This window comes from Myodes glareolus, chromosome 17, assembly GCF_982192425.1.
Source record: "Myodes glareolus chromosome 17, mMyoGla1.1, whole genome shotgun sequence".
Classification (NCBI taxonomy): domain Eukaryota; kingdom Metazoa; phylum Chordata; class Mammalia; order Rodentia; family Cricetidae; genus Myodes; species Myodes glareolus.
The window spans coordinates 41395521-41411235 of NC_142042.1; the positions used below are offsets into that span (position 1 = coordinate 41395521).

The window sequence follows — 15715 nt, forward strand, 5'->3', positions numbered from 1 at the left end:
CAGGACGCGTTGCGCGGCCCGGGCCGGAAGTCCTCGAGTTCCCGGGTGTGTGTCTGTGTCTGTGTCTCGGGGCGGTACGCCGCCGCGGTCAAGCACCTAGAGAGTCCGCGTCTGAAGCGTCACCGCTGTCACTGCCGCCACCATACCGAATCACTTCTGTAGAGGGACGGAGGCCCGGCTCTTCGCCGGGTGGAGAAGATGTTGCCCCTGTCCATCAAGGATGATGACTACAAACCACCCAAATTCAATCTGTTTGGCAAGATCTCAGGCTGGTTTAGGTGCGGGGTGCCGTGTCTGCTGGGAGGGGGGTGTCCGGCTGGAGGAGATAAAGCCGGGAGCTAAGGATGGGTGTGAGGTCCAGGGTGGGAGCGTCACCCTCCTTGCTGTGGTGGAAGGAGCATGTGAACTGGGTGGGTCTTGAAAAGGGGGACTCGACTTCAGGGTCCTGGCACCCCCTTGACTCCTGCCTGCTTCTAATCACCTGTATCGTGCTCAGGGCCATCCTGTTGGACAAGACATCCCGGAACCTGTTTTTCTTCCTGTGCCTGAACCTCTCTTTCGCTTTTGTGGAACTACTCTACGGCATCTGGAGCAACTGGTAACCAAAGGGGAAGATGATTGGGGCGGAAGGAGAGGGTTAGGGAAACTAGCCACTATTTGCTTAGTGCCACGTAGCTCTGTACCGGTAGGTTCAGGTCTTACCTTGGCCGCTACCACTTCTGCTGAGTTGCTGTCTCCTTTATCAACTCGTAAGGGATGCTTTTCTAAGATCAGGGCCCATAAGGTACAGTCTCTTAGTTGATTTCCTGCTGCTCCATCAGACAGGACTGACAGGTCCCCTTCTCTCTCTCTCTCCCTCTCTCTCTCTCTCTCTCTCTCTCTCTCTCTCTCTCTCTCTCAAAGATAAAATGAATCTCTTTTCTAATTGCTTGCGTTAGCTTTGCCTCAGGAAAACTGGGAGGATATGGTTTGCTAACCTCCCAGTGGGTGTGGCCTTTTTTTTTTTTTTGGATCTTACCCTTAAGATTCTGAGAGGGTAGATCTGAGCGACCCTGTTTAATTAATGATTATCTTTGAATGGCTTTTTGAAGAGATTTGTGAAGAGAGACCTTTGGCAAAGCATATGCCATTCTCTTTTACGGTGAAACTGTCTCATTATTTTTCCTCTTATCTTTACTGCAGTAGAAAATCCTATACAGTTTAATGAAAGTGCCTCTTGATTTGACTGTTTTTGGTGTCACCTTTGGGTTTGTTGTTTGTTTGTTCCTGTCTTCTGTTGTCATGATTCGGGTACAGGAGCGTCCAGTGTGAGCGAGGAAATAAAGTCTCTAGTATTTAAGTATTAGGTATGGGATAATTTCTGGGCCTGTCAGCACACTTCTCAAGGGTGCTAACTCCACCTGTAGACTTTATTCCCTTTTAAGAATCCGCTAAGATAGGGGCTCTCGCGGAGGATCGTAGTTTAGTTTTCATCGGCATGTCTGGAGGCTCACAAGTGCCTGTAACTCCAACTTCAAGGAACCTTACTCCTTCTGGACCTCACAGGCACCCACACACATGTGGCAGACATACACACGCACACACAGACAAAATTTTTTTTTAAAATGTTAAAGAATCTAATAAAGAATGAGGCGTATAAATCTCCCAGAATCTTCAAAGCCAAGTTATATGGGGTCTTCGATTATCCTGTGCCATTTATGGTTTGTGTTTTGTTACTTCTATTAACCTAGCTCGATCTCTGCCTTTTAAAATACATTTTCAGAGAGAAAAAGATGGTAGTCTTTGGTCTCTCGCTCTGTTGAGTCTGAACAAAAGTTAATCCTTTCACCAGGTGTTGTGACATCTCTGGTGCCTACCTTTGATCATTTGTTGGGATTTTGGTATGGCTTAGTGGTATAGTTCTTGCCTGCCATGTGCTAGGCCCAGGATTCAGGCCCAGTACTACCAAACACACACACATGCACACTCTCAGGAGGATGTCAGTGAGTTTGAGGCCCCTCTTGGCTACATAGTTCCTGGACAGGTCTAAGAGACCCTGCCTTAGAAAACAAAAAGCACAAACAAACAAACAAAAAACAACAAAAATCCCCCCCATAAAACAAAACAAAACCTCCCATAAGTAGTAGATGATAAAGATTATTGGCTTTGTTATTACTTGGGGCACAGAAGTCAAAATGACACTATTTAACCTTTATGCATTTGATTCTCCTAAGAATTGTATGTATATTGAAGTGTATCCCATAACAGATATTTTTAATCTCATAAAGTTTATGTCCGTCAATAGGTCACATTTGCTGAAAGCACTATTGTTTTAATGTGTATTTGAGTATAATACTTTAATCATTACTATATACTATTTATCATATATTTTACATTTTTCTCTTTCTGAATTGGGTTATAATTTTGGCATTGGTGCTGCTTATTCGATGGCTACACTGTAGCTTGTTATTGTTACTAGTTATTCTATAGAACAATATACTATGTTTCATTATGACCTTTCTTTGGTTCTTAGAAGTTGGGAGGAAAGTGTAGGACTAAATACTCTCCATGGTTTTTGTTTACTTTGAGAATGCTTTTCTTTCTGGCATTATCTTTTCTCTCTTTTTAAAATTCCTGTTATAGATTTCTTTTTCCTCACATAATATATCCTGATAATGGTTTCTACTCCCTCTACTCTTCTCATCCCCCCCCCCCACCTTCCCTTCTATCCGGATCCACTCCCTTTATGTCTCTCATTAGAAAACAGACAGGCTTCAAAGGGATAATAATGAGATAAAATAAAATACAAGATAAAACCAAATCTAACAATTTGGAATTGGACAAAACAAACAGAGACCACTTATTTATGCCCTCAGGAATCACATAAAAACACTAAACTCGTAAAGAGGATTCGTTGCAGACTTGTACAGGCCTTGTTAATTTTCATTCATTTATTGTTGAGTAACTACACAATCTCAACAGAAGAATGTAGTTTTGCATCATCAAGGTTAATTTTTTTTTCCAAGTTGCAGCAAAAAGCAAAGCCAATAATTGTTTAAATAGACAGTACCTTCTTCCCAGGATGGTTGGCTGAGCTGTACCTCTCCCTTGCATCAGAATGCCCGGAGCTTAGGGAGAATGAGACAGAAAATGTACATGGTCTTTTAAGACTTGTCTGGATGCTAACACATAATGCTTTCCTTCATACTTTTATCACATGCTCATGCCTAGAAGCCATGTGGTTTAGTACATGAGACCGTGTGGATTGATACAAGTCAAGGCTTTGTTACAGAGGAAGAGAGGGCATATGTACTGGAGAAAGAGATCAACCCACTTAACACTGATGTGAGATTCCCCTCTGTATACTATGAATATGTTTGATTACCATTGGTTAATAAAGACACTGCTTTGGCCTATGATAGGGCAGACTATAGGTAGGCAGGAAAACAAAACGGAATACAGGGAGAAAAAATGGAGTCAGGCAGATGCCATGTAGCTGCTGAAGGAGAAAGATGTCAGAACCTTACCACTAAACCACAACCTCATGGTGAAACATGAGTTTATTATGGGTTAATTTAAGATGTAAGAGCTAGCTAGGAATATGCCTAAGCCATTGGCCTAACAGTGTTGTAATTGATACAGTTTTTGTGTGATTTTTCAGGTCTAGGCAGCCAGGAAATATAAAAGCAGTCTCTGTTTACATAGCTTAGGAAGTCCAGGTGCAGTGTTTTTGTTTCTTCTTTCAAGGTTCTAGCAAGGGATCCAGCACCTTTTGTCTGAGTTGTATGCTGCTTTCTACCCCGTCCCCTTGTGTATCACTGTGTTTGACACTGTGTGTTTTCACTCTCTTCTGCTAGCATTTACTTCACCATCTGTTTAGAAATTTAATTTCAATTATGTCATACACTGAAACTGTTGAGAATAGTTTCACTTAGACCAGAGGTTCTAAACCTGTGGGTTACGACCCTTTTGGCAACTCTCTATTTCCAAAAATATTTGCATTACGATTTATAACAGTAGTAAAATTACAGTTATGAAGTAGCAACAAAATCAATTTATGGTTGGGGGCTCACCACAGCATAAGGAGCAGTATTAAAGGTCGCAGCGTTAGAAAGGTTGAGAACCACTGCCTTAGACACTGGCGAAACTTACAGAACAGACTGTAAAAGGTTATGTTTCTGTTTTGATATTTGTTCTAGAAATGCTAACGGTTATATTGGGGGTGATTTGATCCTGTTTTTATGTAATGTGTATAGAAGATGTTTGCTAAGTAATTCCTTGGTCAGAAGTGCTCATATTTACCATGTATTTTTTTTATTATATTAAAATTTAAAAATGTTTCAGTCTTTCATCAAGCTTTCTCTTTTTGTATGACAACTCATCAGGTGTGGTGGAGCCCTTTGCCTTCTCGTAGTTTTGTTTTTCCCCTTAAAAACTTTGAAAAGTATTCATTTTGAAGAACATTAAGAATCATAGAATGGCATGGAGTTGTAAGTTATTTAATTATAGTTCATTAGTTTACTAACTTTAGTCAGGTCATGAGCCTAATAATTTTCTTTGGCTTTTTAAATGTGTTTGTGTGTTATTATTTATATGTGCATGTGTGTGTGTGTGTCATACCTGTGAAGGTCAGAAGTTGAATTCAGTAGCATCATAGATTACTTTCCTCCCTATTTTTTGAGACTAATTCATCCCTAACCTTGTTTTTTAATTTCTTAATAATAAACGTATACTTAGCCCTCTTATTCCACGTTATAAAAATCAGCTGGACATGGGTTTGGGAATTACGATGATCCTTTGTCTTCAATTATAAATTAATATTTAACAATCACTGTGAGTATGCTGATAGCTCTGTTACCAGTAGACCTATTCAGAACCTTTTATAATGGAAACTCTGAAGCCTGTGTAAATAGTATAAAGGACACATGTACTAGTTGCCCATCCGTACAGCCCACAGCTTTTTGATCCATTTTGTTGCCCATGTTGCACTGCTGGGCTGACTCAAACAGATACAACATCTAGCCTTTCAGAACTGCTTAGGGTGAGTCTATAAAAGACAAGAGCCAGCCTTAACGGTTCCCAAGTGCTCATATGTCCTTCCGTGTGGCATGTATTCTTCTTACAGTATGTTATACAGGAAAGAATCTAAGTAAGATCCACACAGCGTTTGTTTTGCTGATAGGGGAAGACCTTGCATATCTAGAATTGATAGCCTTTTCTTCTTGCCTTTATTTTTACATGTGCATTTTAAACATATTTTTATTCCTTTTAAAAGCTGGTCTTAAACTAGGTAAGTCTCAAACTCCCTGGTGCCAGAATTATAGATACATGCTACCACTCCTAGTGTAAGATAAAATCCTTCTCAAGAAACTCTTTCCTTTCCCTCCCTCCTCTCTCCCCTCCTTTCTTCTTTTCTGTTCCTTGTAGACAGGATCCTTTTTTCATTTGTCATGGAGGCCGATCACGTTCCATTTTGCCGAAGTGTTAGGGTTTCTCCTCATACCACAGGAAATCTCTCTTATTCAGATGTCTTTAGAACTAGTCATGAAAAAAAAGTATCGTAATGCTTTTTAAAAGAAATTAGTGCTTAGGCTGGGCAGTGGTGGCACACACCTTTAATCCTAGCACTTGGGAGGCAGAGGAAGGTGAATCTCTATTAGTTTGAGACCGGCCTGGTTTACAAGAGCTGGTTCCAAGATAGGCTCCAAAGCTACAGAGAAACCCTGTCTCTAAAAACCAAAAAAAGAAAAACAAAACAAACAAACAAACAAACAAAAAAAATGAGGAACCCAGAACAAGTATGCTGATTGTAAGAAATAGCTTTTCCTTAGCACATTTTACTTGATGTGCAAATCCATAATTTTAGGTAATATCTATATATCTATGCCGCCGTAATGTTTTACTTAACTTTTTATTTTTCAAAAGTTTTTATTATATTTTATTTGTCCTGTGTGTGTGTGTGTGTGTGTGCGTGTGTGTGTGTGTGTGTGTGTGTGTGAGCATGAGGAATGCATTCCTTGATACACATGTGGAATCCAGCAGATACCCTGTGGGAACTGGTGCTCTTTTTCCACCTTGAACACACAGGTCTTCAGATTTGGTATCAGGCACCTTGTCCTCTTGAATCATCTCATCAGCCCTCACCTTTATGTTGTAAAGAACTTTGTACCATACAGTCCAAGTGATAACGCGTAGTGAGTTACACTTGCTAGTACTGAAGATGAGCAGCGAAGTTCACGTTTTCCCACCAGCATTGTCCCAGTGAATGCGAACTAGAGGCTTTTCATGTGGGTTTATCTCCTCATCTGTGGCTCAGTGACTTTCACATCATGACCCTAGGCTCAGGGAGACGGCTTCATATCGTCCGCTGTAAGAGAACATGGTGCTCTTGCATTTCAGAGGAGGAAGTAGATTGTCAAGTTCGGTTACATTTTATTAAATGCTTAAACTGCCCCGGGAACATAATGCAGTGGTAGAGCTCCAGCATCATAAAGATAAATATAAATAAGTAAGTGTTAAGAAGAACTTGATTGCTACAGTCCATAGAACTTGCTTTTTGTGTTCCCCTTAAGGCAATGTTTTGTATGCATTGAATGTACAGAAAACAAATTTGTTGGGCAGGGGTAGGGGGAGGCAGAGAGCTTGCTGGGGTTCCTGTAAAAGTACCTCAAATTAAGTGACTGGCATATCAGAAGTTTCTGGTCTCATAGTTGGGAGGTATAAATCTGTTTATGATGTCCGCCTAACCAGTTTATTGCAGGGAATCTGTCTCTAAACAAAGTCACATTCTGAGAAAAGATGAAGTTCACAGCAGTGTTTTATTAAATATCCAGATAGAGAGATAGATAGGTAGATAGATGTAAATACATATGTGCGTACATACACACACATATACTGCGTGAGCAATGGTGCATCTCACTACTGTAGTAACAATCATGGTGCCCTGATTCCTTTAATGAGATGTGTAGCTGAGACCAAGATGGCTGCCCAGAGGAAATAAGTATAGCAGAAAAGGGGCCTAAGGCTAGCCCATCTCCATTAACCTCTGATTTGAAAAGGAAAGAAAAGGAAGAGGATGAAGTTGAAGTGCTGGCCTGCCACTTCCTGTGGCTCTGGGGACTGAGGGGAAAGAGAATACAGGGGTCATGTTGGGAGCTCTTCCTGGGCTCCAGAACCTTGGAACTCAGGGGAAGAGTTGGATCATAAAGAGTTAAAACTCGAGGTGAAAGTGGGGGGTAGTGGATGAGACCCAGTGCCCCAGGCAAGATAGGACCATTTTCACTAAGAAAGGTCAATTCAGCAGTGAGTTTGGGACTGGGACAGAGCTTTAGTGACTCTGAGGAGCCGTACTGTGGTGCTGCTGTGGAAGGAGCTCTTGTAGATGGAAACTATGACAGCCACTTCCCTGACAAGGGGCCAGAGTACCAGTGAGTGAGGTCTGCTCTAAGCTCCCTGTTGAAGGTAGATGTATTGGTCTCCTGTCTATGTGCTGGTTTATTTCTGGACTTCTCTGTTTGCCTTAATGCCAGCACTTACTGTTTTGATTAATGTAGCTCTGATGCTTTTGAAATTGAGAAATATCCTCTGTCTTTGCCCCACTTCTTCAGGAACGTTATTGCTTTATATAGGACCACTGCTTTTTTATATGAATTAAAGTTTTTAAGTTTATTTATTTTACATGTATGAGGGTTTTGCTTGCATGTGTATACATACTGCGTACAAACCTGGAGGTCAAAAGAGGGTGTCAGATCCCTTAGAACTTGAGTTATGGATGGTTATGAACCACCTTGTGGGTGCTGGGAACTGAACCCAGGTCCTCTGAGAGAGCAACAAATACTTTTAACTGCTGAGCCATCTCTCCTATTCCATGCTTGTAATATGAATTGTAAGATGAGCTTGACACTCTCTTGATAAATAATGAATTGGAAACATAGCTCATTTGGGGACATATGTCCTCTGGTTCCTTGCTCATGTGTTGCATGAACTGAAATCATAACGGTGCAGAGACTAGCACTGGCCCTGAACAAAAATGGCTTACATCCATGAAACTTTGCTGAGTTCTAAAATGAAGGCTATGGAGTATTGTTTTGTGGGTGTGGGGTGCAGCTCCGTAGGAGAGCATATACTTAGTGTGTCTGAAGCATGGGTTTGGCTACAGGCACTAAAAAGGTTTTGATCTTTTTATTTATAAACATCAAAGTCTTCTCATTTATTTAGGCTACGTTTAATTTCTTCAGTCTTTTGTAGTTTTCAGAGTATAAGTTTTGTAATTTGTTAAATTTATTTTTTAAAATGTTAATTTTTCTTTTGAGAACTATTGCAAATGGAAAATTTTAAATTTAGTTTTGTTCTTTGTCACCATGTAGGATTGCAAAGTATTTTGATGCTTATTTTTATCCTGCAAGATTACTGAGTTAATTTATTAATTCAAACATGGCTTTGGGAATTCTTTAAGATTTTCTATATATAACAGCATTTGTGAGTATATTTAATTCTACTTCTTCCCTTATTTGAGGAACTTTATTTCATTTCCTACCATATTGCCCTGTTTAGACTCTCCAGTAAAATCAGTAGTAGAACAAGGAAAAGGGGCATAACTATCCTATTTCTGACCTTTGAGGGACAACAGCCTTTCACTATTAATTAATTAGTCAGTTAATTTCACCACTTACTGATGACATCAGCTACGTATTTTTGTGGCTACCATGCAGAAAGTTAAAGAAATCCCTTGTATTTTCAATTTGTTGTGTATTTTTATCACCAGGGATGTTATATTTTATGTAATGTTTTTCATCTGTTGAATTTTTTTTGTGCTTTATTGATATGATGATTGTTTTTATTCTATTACACCATCCTTGCACTCTTGGATTGAGTCACAGTTGGCCGGATATGTGTACTCCTGAAGTCTGGGTCTGCTTGCTGGTGTCTTGTTGAGCGCTTTTGGGTTCATTTTCCCTGCTGCACACTTTCTTTCTCATAATGGTTCATCTTGCCTTAGTCATAAGGTAACACTGGTCTTATCCTAGGGAAGTATTCTCTTTATCTTCTATTTTTTCCCAAGTGTTTGTGAAAGATTGGTAGTAATTATGTTTTAAATGCTTGAAAATTAGCTAGTGAAGCCTGCATTGGTTGTATCTTTCTTTGGTGTTTGTTGTTGCTGGAAGTTTCAAAAGAAGCAAATCAATCTTTTCTTCCTGTATAGGCTTCTGATTATCAACTTCCAGATAGTTTTGTGAGATTGGTTGCCTCTTGGTACCTGGTTTTAGATAATTTGTTGACATATAGGTCACAATCTTTCCTTATTATTTTTTTCAGTTCTTTAAAGCCAACAGTATCTTTCTTTATTCTTGATTTTTAGTAGTAAGAATTTTTGTTGTCATTGTTTTTTAAAACAAAGACTCTCACTGTGTAGCAGCCCAGCTGGCCTCAACTGCTCCCTCAGCTTCTGAGCTCTGGGATTACAGACTCATGCCTGGTGCTTAAGTCTTTTTCACGGATCAGTTGATGTAAAAGTTGCCAATTTCCTTCATCTTTTCAAAGAATCAACTTTCGGTTTTGATACCTTTTCCCTTAAAAAAAATTCTCAGTTGTCCTTAAAGAGAGTAGAGGCACGCAAACTTCTTTCCTGTGTTCTTTGAACATGGTGCTATATTATGTTCTGACTTAAGCCATTTCCAGTGAGAATAATCTACGGCCCTTATCCTTTCCTTTTTCTCTTTGGTGTTCTGTATGAAGTGTGAGGGTCCCCTTTTCCTGTAGGGACTCACTAGTTTATCCTGGATTGCGATTGGCTGGTCCCAATCTCTAGTGGGTCCTCACAAATTGACTTGAATTGTTGTCTGGTCCCCTCTCCAGTGGGTACTCACTAATTATCGTGGATTGCGATTGGCTGGTCCCCCTCCCCAGTGGGTAATTACTAATTATCGTGGATTGCGATTGGCTGGTCCCCTTGCCACCAGTGGGTACTCACTAATTATCGTGGATTGTGGTTACCTTTCTTTCAGACATTTTGGATAATCCTCAACTACTTAATTTGGCTCTTTCATGTAAAGTTTCTGTATCGGGACATTCTCCATTTCTTCATGAATGTTCCATGAATGCTCCACACCATATCCTTTAACAGAGTAATTATTTTGTATTTGTATTTGTCTGTATGTCTATCTGTGCACCACATGCATGTCTGGAGTCTACAGAAGCCTGAAGAAGGTGTTGGATCCCCTAGAACTGGAGTTACAGGCAGTTGTGAGTGTGCTAAGAACTTAATCTGGTGTTTTTAGCTGCTGAGCCATCTTTCCAGCCCCTAATCACACTTATTTTTAAACTTCTATGACAATTCTAACATCTGGGCTATTTCTGATTCTGATTCTGTTGCTTGCTTTAGTTCCTGACGGGGAGCCTTTGATGGTGCTCCTCATTTGTCTTTTCAAGTTTTTACCCACCAGCTTTCTTTCCAAATGCTTGCTGTGGTAGGGCTTTGAAGCTGGTGTGGTCAATAGTTGGTCTAGGTTTGTTTTTGCTGGTTAATTTCACTAAATGGCGTTCGGGTTTTCTGGTGGTTTCTACTGCCCTGTGTTAGTGTAAAATTTAGAGTATTAAAGTACTAGAGGGTTTTCATGAGACTTGATTTTTTTCTCAGATTTCAGCAAGTGCACCTGCACTACAGCCAGATCCCTCTGTGATCTGGGTAGATTTCTATTGCCATGTCACAGGCTTGGTGAAGACATGGCGATGAGTTCTACTGCGGCTTTAGACTCGGGCAGTCCTGGTACTATAATAAGTATCAGAGTTTGTTGTTTGTTCTTTCTCTCTCTTTTTATTTCTTTTGAGATAAAGAATGGAGGTTTGTTAAACTCGTGGTTCTGAAAGGCTGTGAAGTTCAATATGAAGGGTCTGGCGTCTGGTGGAAGGGCCTTCTAGTTGTATCATAGTGCAGAGAGGGCATCGCAGGGCGAGACAAAGCTGGTGTCGTAGGAAGGATGTTGTGTTCCTCCATCTCCTCCTGCTTATCCTGTCTTCCCTCTACAACTGAGAGTCAAGAGCTGGGAGCAGGACAGTTGATAATAGCAGACTTGGCACTGCTGTTCTTGCAGGGGACCCAGGTTCAGTTAGCAGCATCTTATGTGGCACCTGGCTCACAGTTGTCTGTAACTCCAGATCTAGGGAGCTGATGCTCTCTTTTGGTCTTCAGGGGCATCGGGCACACATACATACATGCAGAGCGTCCGTCACACACATAAAACAAACAAATCTTAAAATATAATAATGATAGCAAACTTTTTGCCCCCCAGCAGCAGTGTTTTTTCTATCCTTATCTTAATAGCGACTGTCCTTGTTGTGACCAGACAGTGAACAGTTTCTATCCTGCTGCAGCACACAACTTTGTTCTGCTGCTGCTGCTGCTGCTACCATTCTTGGCAGCACTAGGTTTTTAGTTAGCAGGATCTTCCTGTGTCATATTTTAATGCTGCCGTAGATGGTAATTCCAGATTAATTAAAAAACTTGAGTTTTTAGAGCGAATACTTTACTGTTTGCTTTGTATTATAATGTACTGTTCTGTGTGCTCTTTTTCAGCCTCGGCTTGATCTCCGACTCTTTCCACATGTTTTTTGACAGTACTGCCATATTGGCCGGATTGGCAGCCTCTGTTATTTCAAAGTGGAGAGATAATGATGCTTTCTCTTATGGGTAAGACTTTAAAATACTTTTCTTGAGCTACCAGATACACAGAAAAATGTACGGCTCTTATGCTCTGAGTTTTTACAAGTGAATTTCCTTGTGTGATCTGAGCTCTCGTAGTCCTTCTCAGGCCTCTCATCATCCTTATGCACCTCCCTCAGGGTTACCTTAAACTTCCTGGATTACATGCGTCTACTCTAAAAGTATATAGAGAAAGGAAAAGGATGGGGGAAGTGTGTAATTATATTATAATCACAAAAATAAAAGAAGTAATTTCTTAAAGTGTGTGATCGGAATCTATAATGTAACTTTATTCATTTACAGAGTCTTTTTCTTTGATAGATAAGCCTTTAGTTTTACCAATAGAATTTAGGAGATACTTTGTTGCATGTAAGGATTTTCTCATAGCCTATTTTTGACAAAGAAAGCCATATGAAATTGATCATATTTCTTTTTTTTATTGAGGAGATACTTTTCTGTTATTTATTTAAACTTATTTCATAACATGCTCTTACTTGTCTCTTTAACTTTGCTCTTATGTGTGGTGATTTCTGTCTCCCCCTGGTTTGTACACTCAGCCATATACTATGAAGGGACCATTGATGAACCAAATTAGAGGCTGAATTGGCTTCCTGCCCCCACTGACTTGGGAGGCAGTGGAGTTTTCATTATTTGCTTTAAGCTTCCTGATGCTTCCTGTTAGTGTAATTCTGTTCACATGTAAGCAGAGAGGAGGACTGATGTCCTTTTCCACCTTTCTTGTGCATGCCGAGTCCTTCCTCTGTCCCTGCTTCATCCCTCAGTGCTTCCTCACACCTGCTCTTCAACTGCTCACGCTCACCTCTCCCCACTCTCCGCCTGTCTCTGTCTCACTTTTCCTTACACCCTCAGATCTTCACGCTCACCACTCCCGCGTCCCTCCCTCCTTCCCCGCCCCCTCCCTCCCTCTCCACCTGTTTTCTCCACATACTTGCACGCTCCTCTTGCCTCGGCTAACTGACACACGAGACGTACTCAGGCAGTTCTTCTTTCATAAATTACATGTTTTAATTCTAAGACTCACTCTCTTCGGGTAAACATAATCATCTGTGATCATTTGTCTAGTTTTCTTCTTCTTCATTTTAAACCTACAACCAGGCCCAGTAATATACTAAAGCGAATCTAGCAATTTATCAGAATGCATAAAACATACTACCCAGCTAGAAATTAGGAACCAAAGATGCCTAAAATATTTCTTGCCTTTGATCTTGAAATTCAGTGAGCTAAGGATAAAAGGCTTTCTGTCAAGCATTAACTATGGGACTGAAAGAAGAGATTAAAAGAAAATGATCTTTTTAAAAAAACAATAATCCTACTGAATTAGTAGATAAATCCCTTTTAAGTGTAAAGTATAGAAAACTGGCTGTATGTTATTTGAATTTAGTAAACTTTGCTCCAAAACAGTTTTGGAGAAAATTTTGACAAGTAATACATGGATTTAACTTACTTATATATATTTGAAAATGGAGTATAAAATTCCTATTGTATCAGATCTACATGCTAGGATGAATTCAACATAGCTGACGAGAGGGCCTGTAAAGACTTCCTTCAGCCTGTCATGGTTGCACAGGGTTGTACCCCTGGATTTGAAAATGATTTCAAGACCTCAGAGGCTCCATAGTGAGTTTCAGGGCATACTGAGAAGGTCTCTACATTATCAGAAAAGAAAAAAATGTTTTTATAACAAAAAAATGTCTAGAAGTTGACATAGAAAGGCATTTAAAAAAACAAACAAACCAAAAATGGATTCCTTATATAGTCTAGTTGGCTCATAACTTATAACCCTTGGGCCCAGCTTCTGTGCTGGCAGTGCAGGTGCTGCCACCACGCACTGTCTGAAGAGCAGACCTGATGCTTCGTGGTGCTGATGAAGGACTAGCTGATGTGAGCATACTTGGAATTAAAGTTGTTTCCGTGGCTTCAGGCCAAACATGCCTTGTGGAAAAATGAGCTCTTTCCCCCAGTGCTTCACCTACGTAGGAAGCAGACACCTTTGGACACCCAGAGACAAGGGTTGGGCATTTAAAAGTGGCTTCATAGAATAGTGTGAAGATAGAGTTAATTCTAAAAATAAATAACTAAAAGTTTGGTCTGAATATATTAGTTTAAAAAAAGATAATAAACTTGAATCTCAAGTTGTTTCTGACGTAATGCAGGGACACTTTAACCTCACCTGAGGTCACAGCTCCATTTCCTGAAGATTTCGTCGCCAGAAGGTATGGAGCAGAGCAGGAATTCTCAGGAAGGAGAACAGCTACAGTAAAAACCCGATTTCCTAGATATTTTCTCTTTCTTTAGACCCTTCCTTCTTTGTCTACTTGCTCCGTCTTGTCCTCTCTACAGTGGCAACTTAAGATTTACATTTCTGTGGCTGTCTAAGCCCACTAACTATCAGGAGGTCTTTTGCCTCCTGGAAGTTTATGTGTTTTGAGGTGTTCACTGTTAAATATAATTCATAGAAATATAATTCATAGTAAATTAATTTGCTCATCCATTTTGTAGTAGTAAATAAAATTTATTCAATAAATATGAAGACTTGTTGGCACTTAAGAGTCATGCAATACGGTTTACAGTCTGAAGCATGTACATTCATTTGGACTTTAAGAAGTATAATTCACTGTACCTTGCTCTTCTTTAGGTATGTTAGAGCGGAAGTGCTGGCTGGCTTTGTCAATGGACTGTTTTTGATCTTCACTGCTTTCTTTATTTTCTCAGAAGGAGTTGAGGTATGTTAGATAATCATGAGTCAGGAAATGCCTTTTAAAGATGTAATCATCATAGAGATCTTTTCAACTATCATTTATTGAGATTTGTCTTGGATTAGAGAAAATATGTGTGTACAGGAGAACTTATGAAATAAGTTATATATATATATGAAAAATCACATATATATATATGAACTATCTTGCTGGAAACAATGAAATGGCAGTGCTCTATAATCTGAACTGCTACCACTGAGAAGTAGAAGTGCATTCTGGGTAATAGGTCCTTTAGGAATTATCTTAAAAACATCTAGAACCTGAGAGTTTTGCTAGTGAATATTTAATACTTGGTGTACATTTTCTGAGAGCGGAAGGAAACTGAAGATGGGTAAACTTACAGAGAGCGGGGGGGGGGGGGGAGGGACCAGTTTTGAACCACATACCGTCACACATATTTACATCTAGTTCGAGACAGTAACTCTTACTTTTCCTGTGATATGTGAACACGAGCTTCAGCTCGTTCAGCTCTAGGCGGGTGGTGTTGAACTCTTTTACTTCTGAAAATAACTAAAAATTTTAATATTGCATTATATTGCCAGCAGTTTCAGTCGGGAATTTTATCAATGCCATCTCTTTGTATTGTGTGTTTTCTAGAGAGCGCTGGCTCCTCCAGATGTACACCACGAGAGGCTGCTGCTTGTGTCAGTTCTTGGCTTTGTGGTAAACCTCGTAGGAATATTTGTTTTCAATCATGGAGGTCATGGACACTCTCATAGCTCTGGTATGATGGTTAGAACTCTTTGTTTCTTCATGTCTTTAACAGTTATTCGGTGTGTGTGTGTGTGTGTGTGTGTGTGTGCGCACAAAGCTGGTATTTGGCATGTGGAGGAGCATCCAACCTTCTGTTTGCTCGCCAGCGTGGTTGTTCCATATCCTTTCTTCTCTTTCCACCTTTTGTTCCAGAAGCTTCCCCCTTGGAACAGATTGTAGGCAAGATGTCAGGCCACATTGTGTGTCCATGCTCGTGTGTATTATGGGAGTTCAGCAGGTTGTAGGCAAGATATCAGGCCACATGTGTGTCCATGCTCGTGTGTACTGTGGGAGTTCAGCTAAGACCATGAGTCAGCTTGATATCACATCTGGACAGCAGGAGCCCTGTCTGTAATTCCAGCGACTGGGAGGCTGAGGCAAGAGGATTGTTAGTTCTGGGCCAGCCTGGGGTACACGGTGAGATCCTCAGTTCTTGGGCATTTTGCTGCCGGCTAGAAGACCCACCCGAGTCCCTCAGTGCAACACGCTGGTGCTAACTGCCGGGAAC

The 15715-nt window shown here is 40.4% G+C and overlaps 1 protein-coding gene across 1 annotated transcript in view; it reads left to right on the forward strand.

Moving 5' to 3' along the window:
* Window positions 1-10: 10 nt before the first annotated feature.
* Slc30a7 (solute carrier family 30 member 7) overlaps window positions 11-15715 on the forward strand; it is a 69814-nt gene continuing 54109 nt past the window's right edge. The window contains exons 1-5 of the mRNA XM_048456665.3: window positions 11-278; window positions 497-598; window positions 11552-11665; window positions 14334-14421; window positions 15052-15178. Coding sequence (XP_048312622.1) covers window positions 199-278; window positions 497-598; window positions 11552-11665; window positions 14334-14421; window positions 15052-15178 — 511 coding nt within the window. The 5' untranslated portion in view covers window positions 11-198. The remainder of the gene's footprint in view (window positions 279-496; window positions 599-11551; window positions 11666-14333; window positions 14422-15051; window positions 15179-15715) is intronic.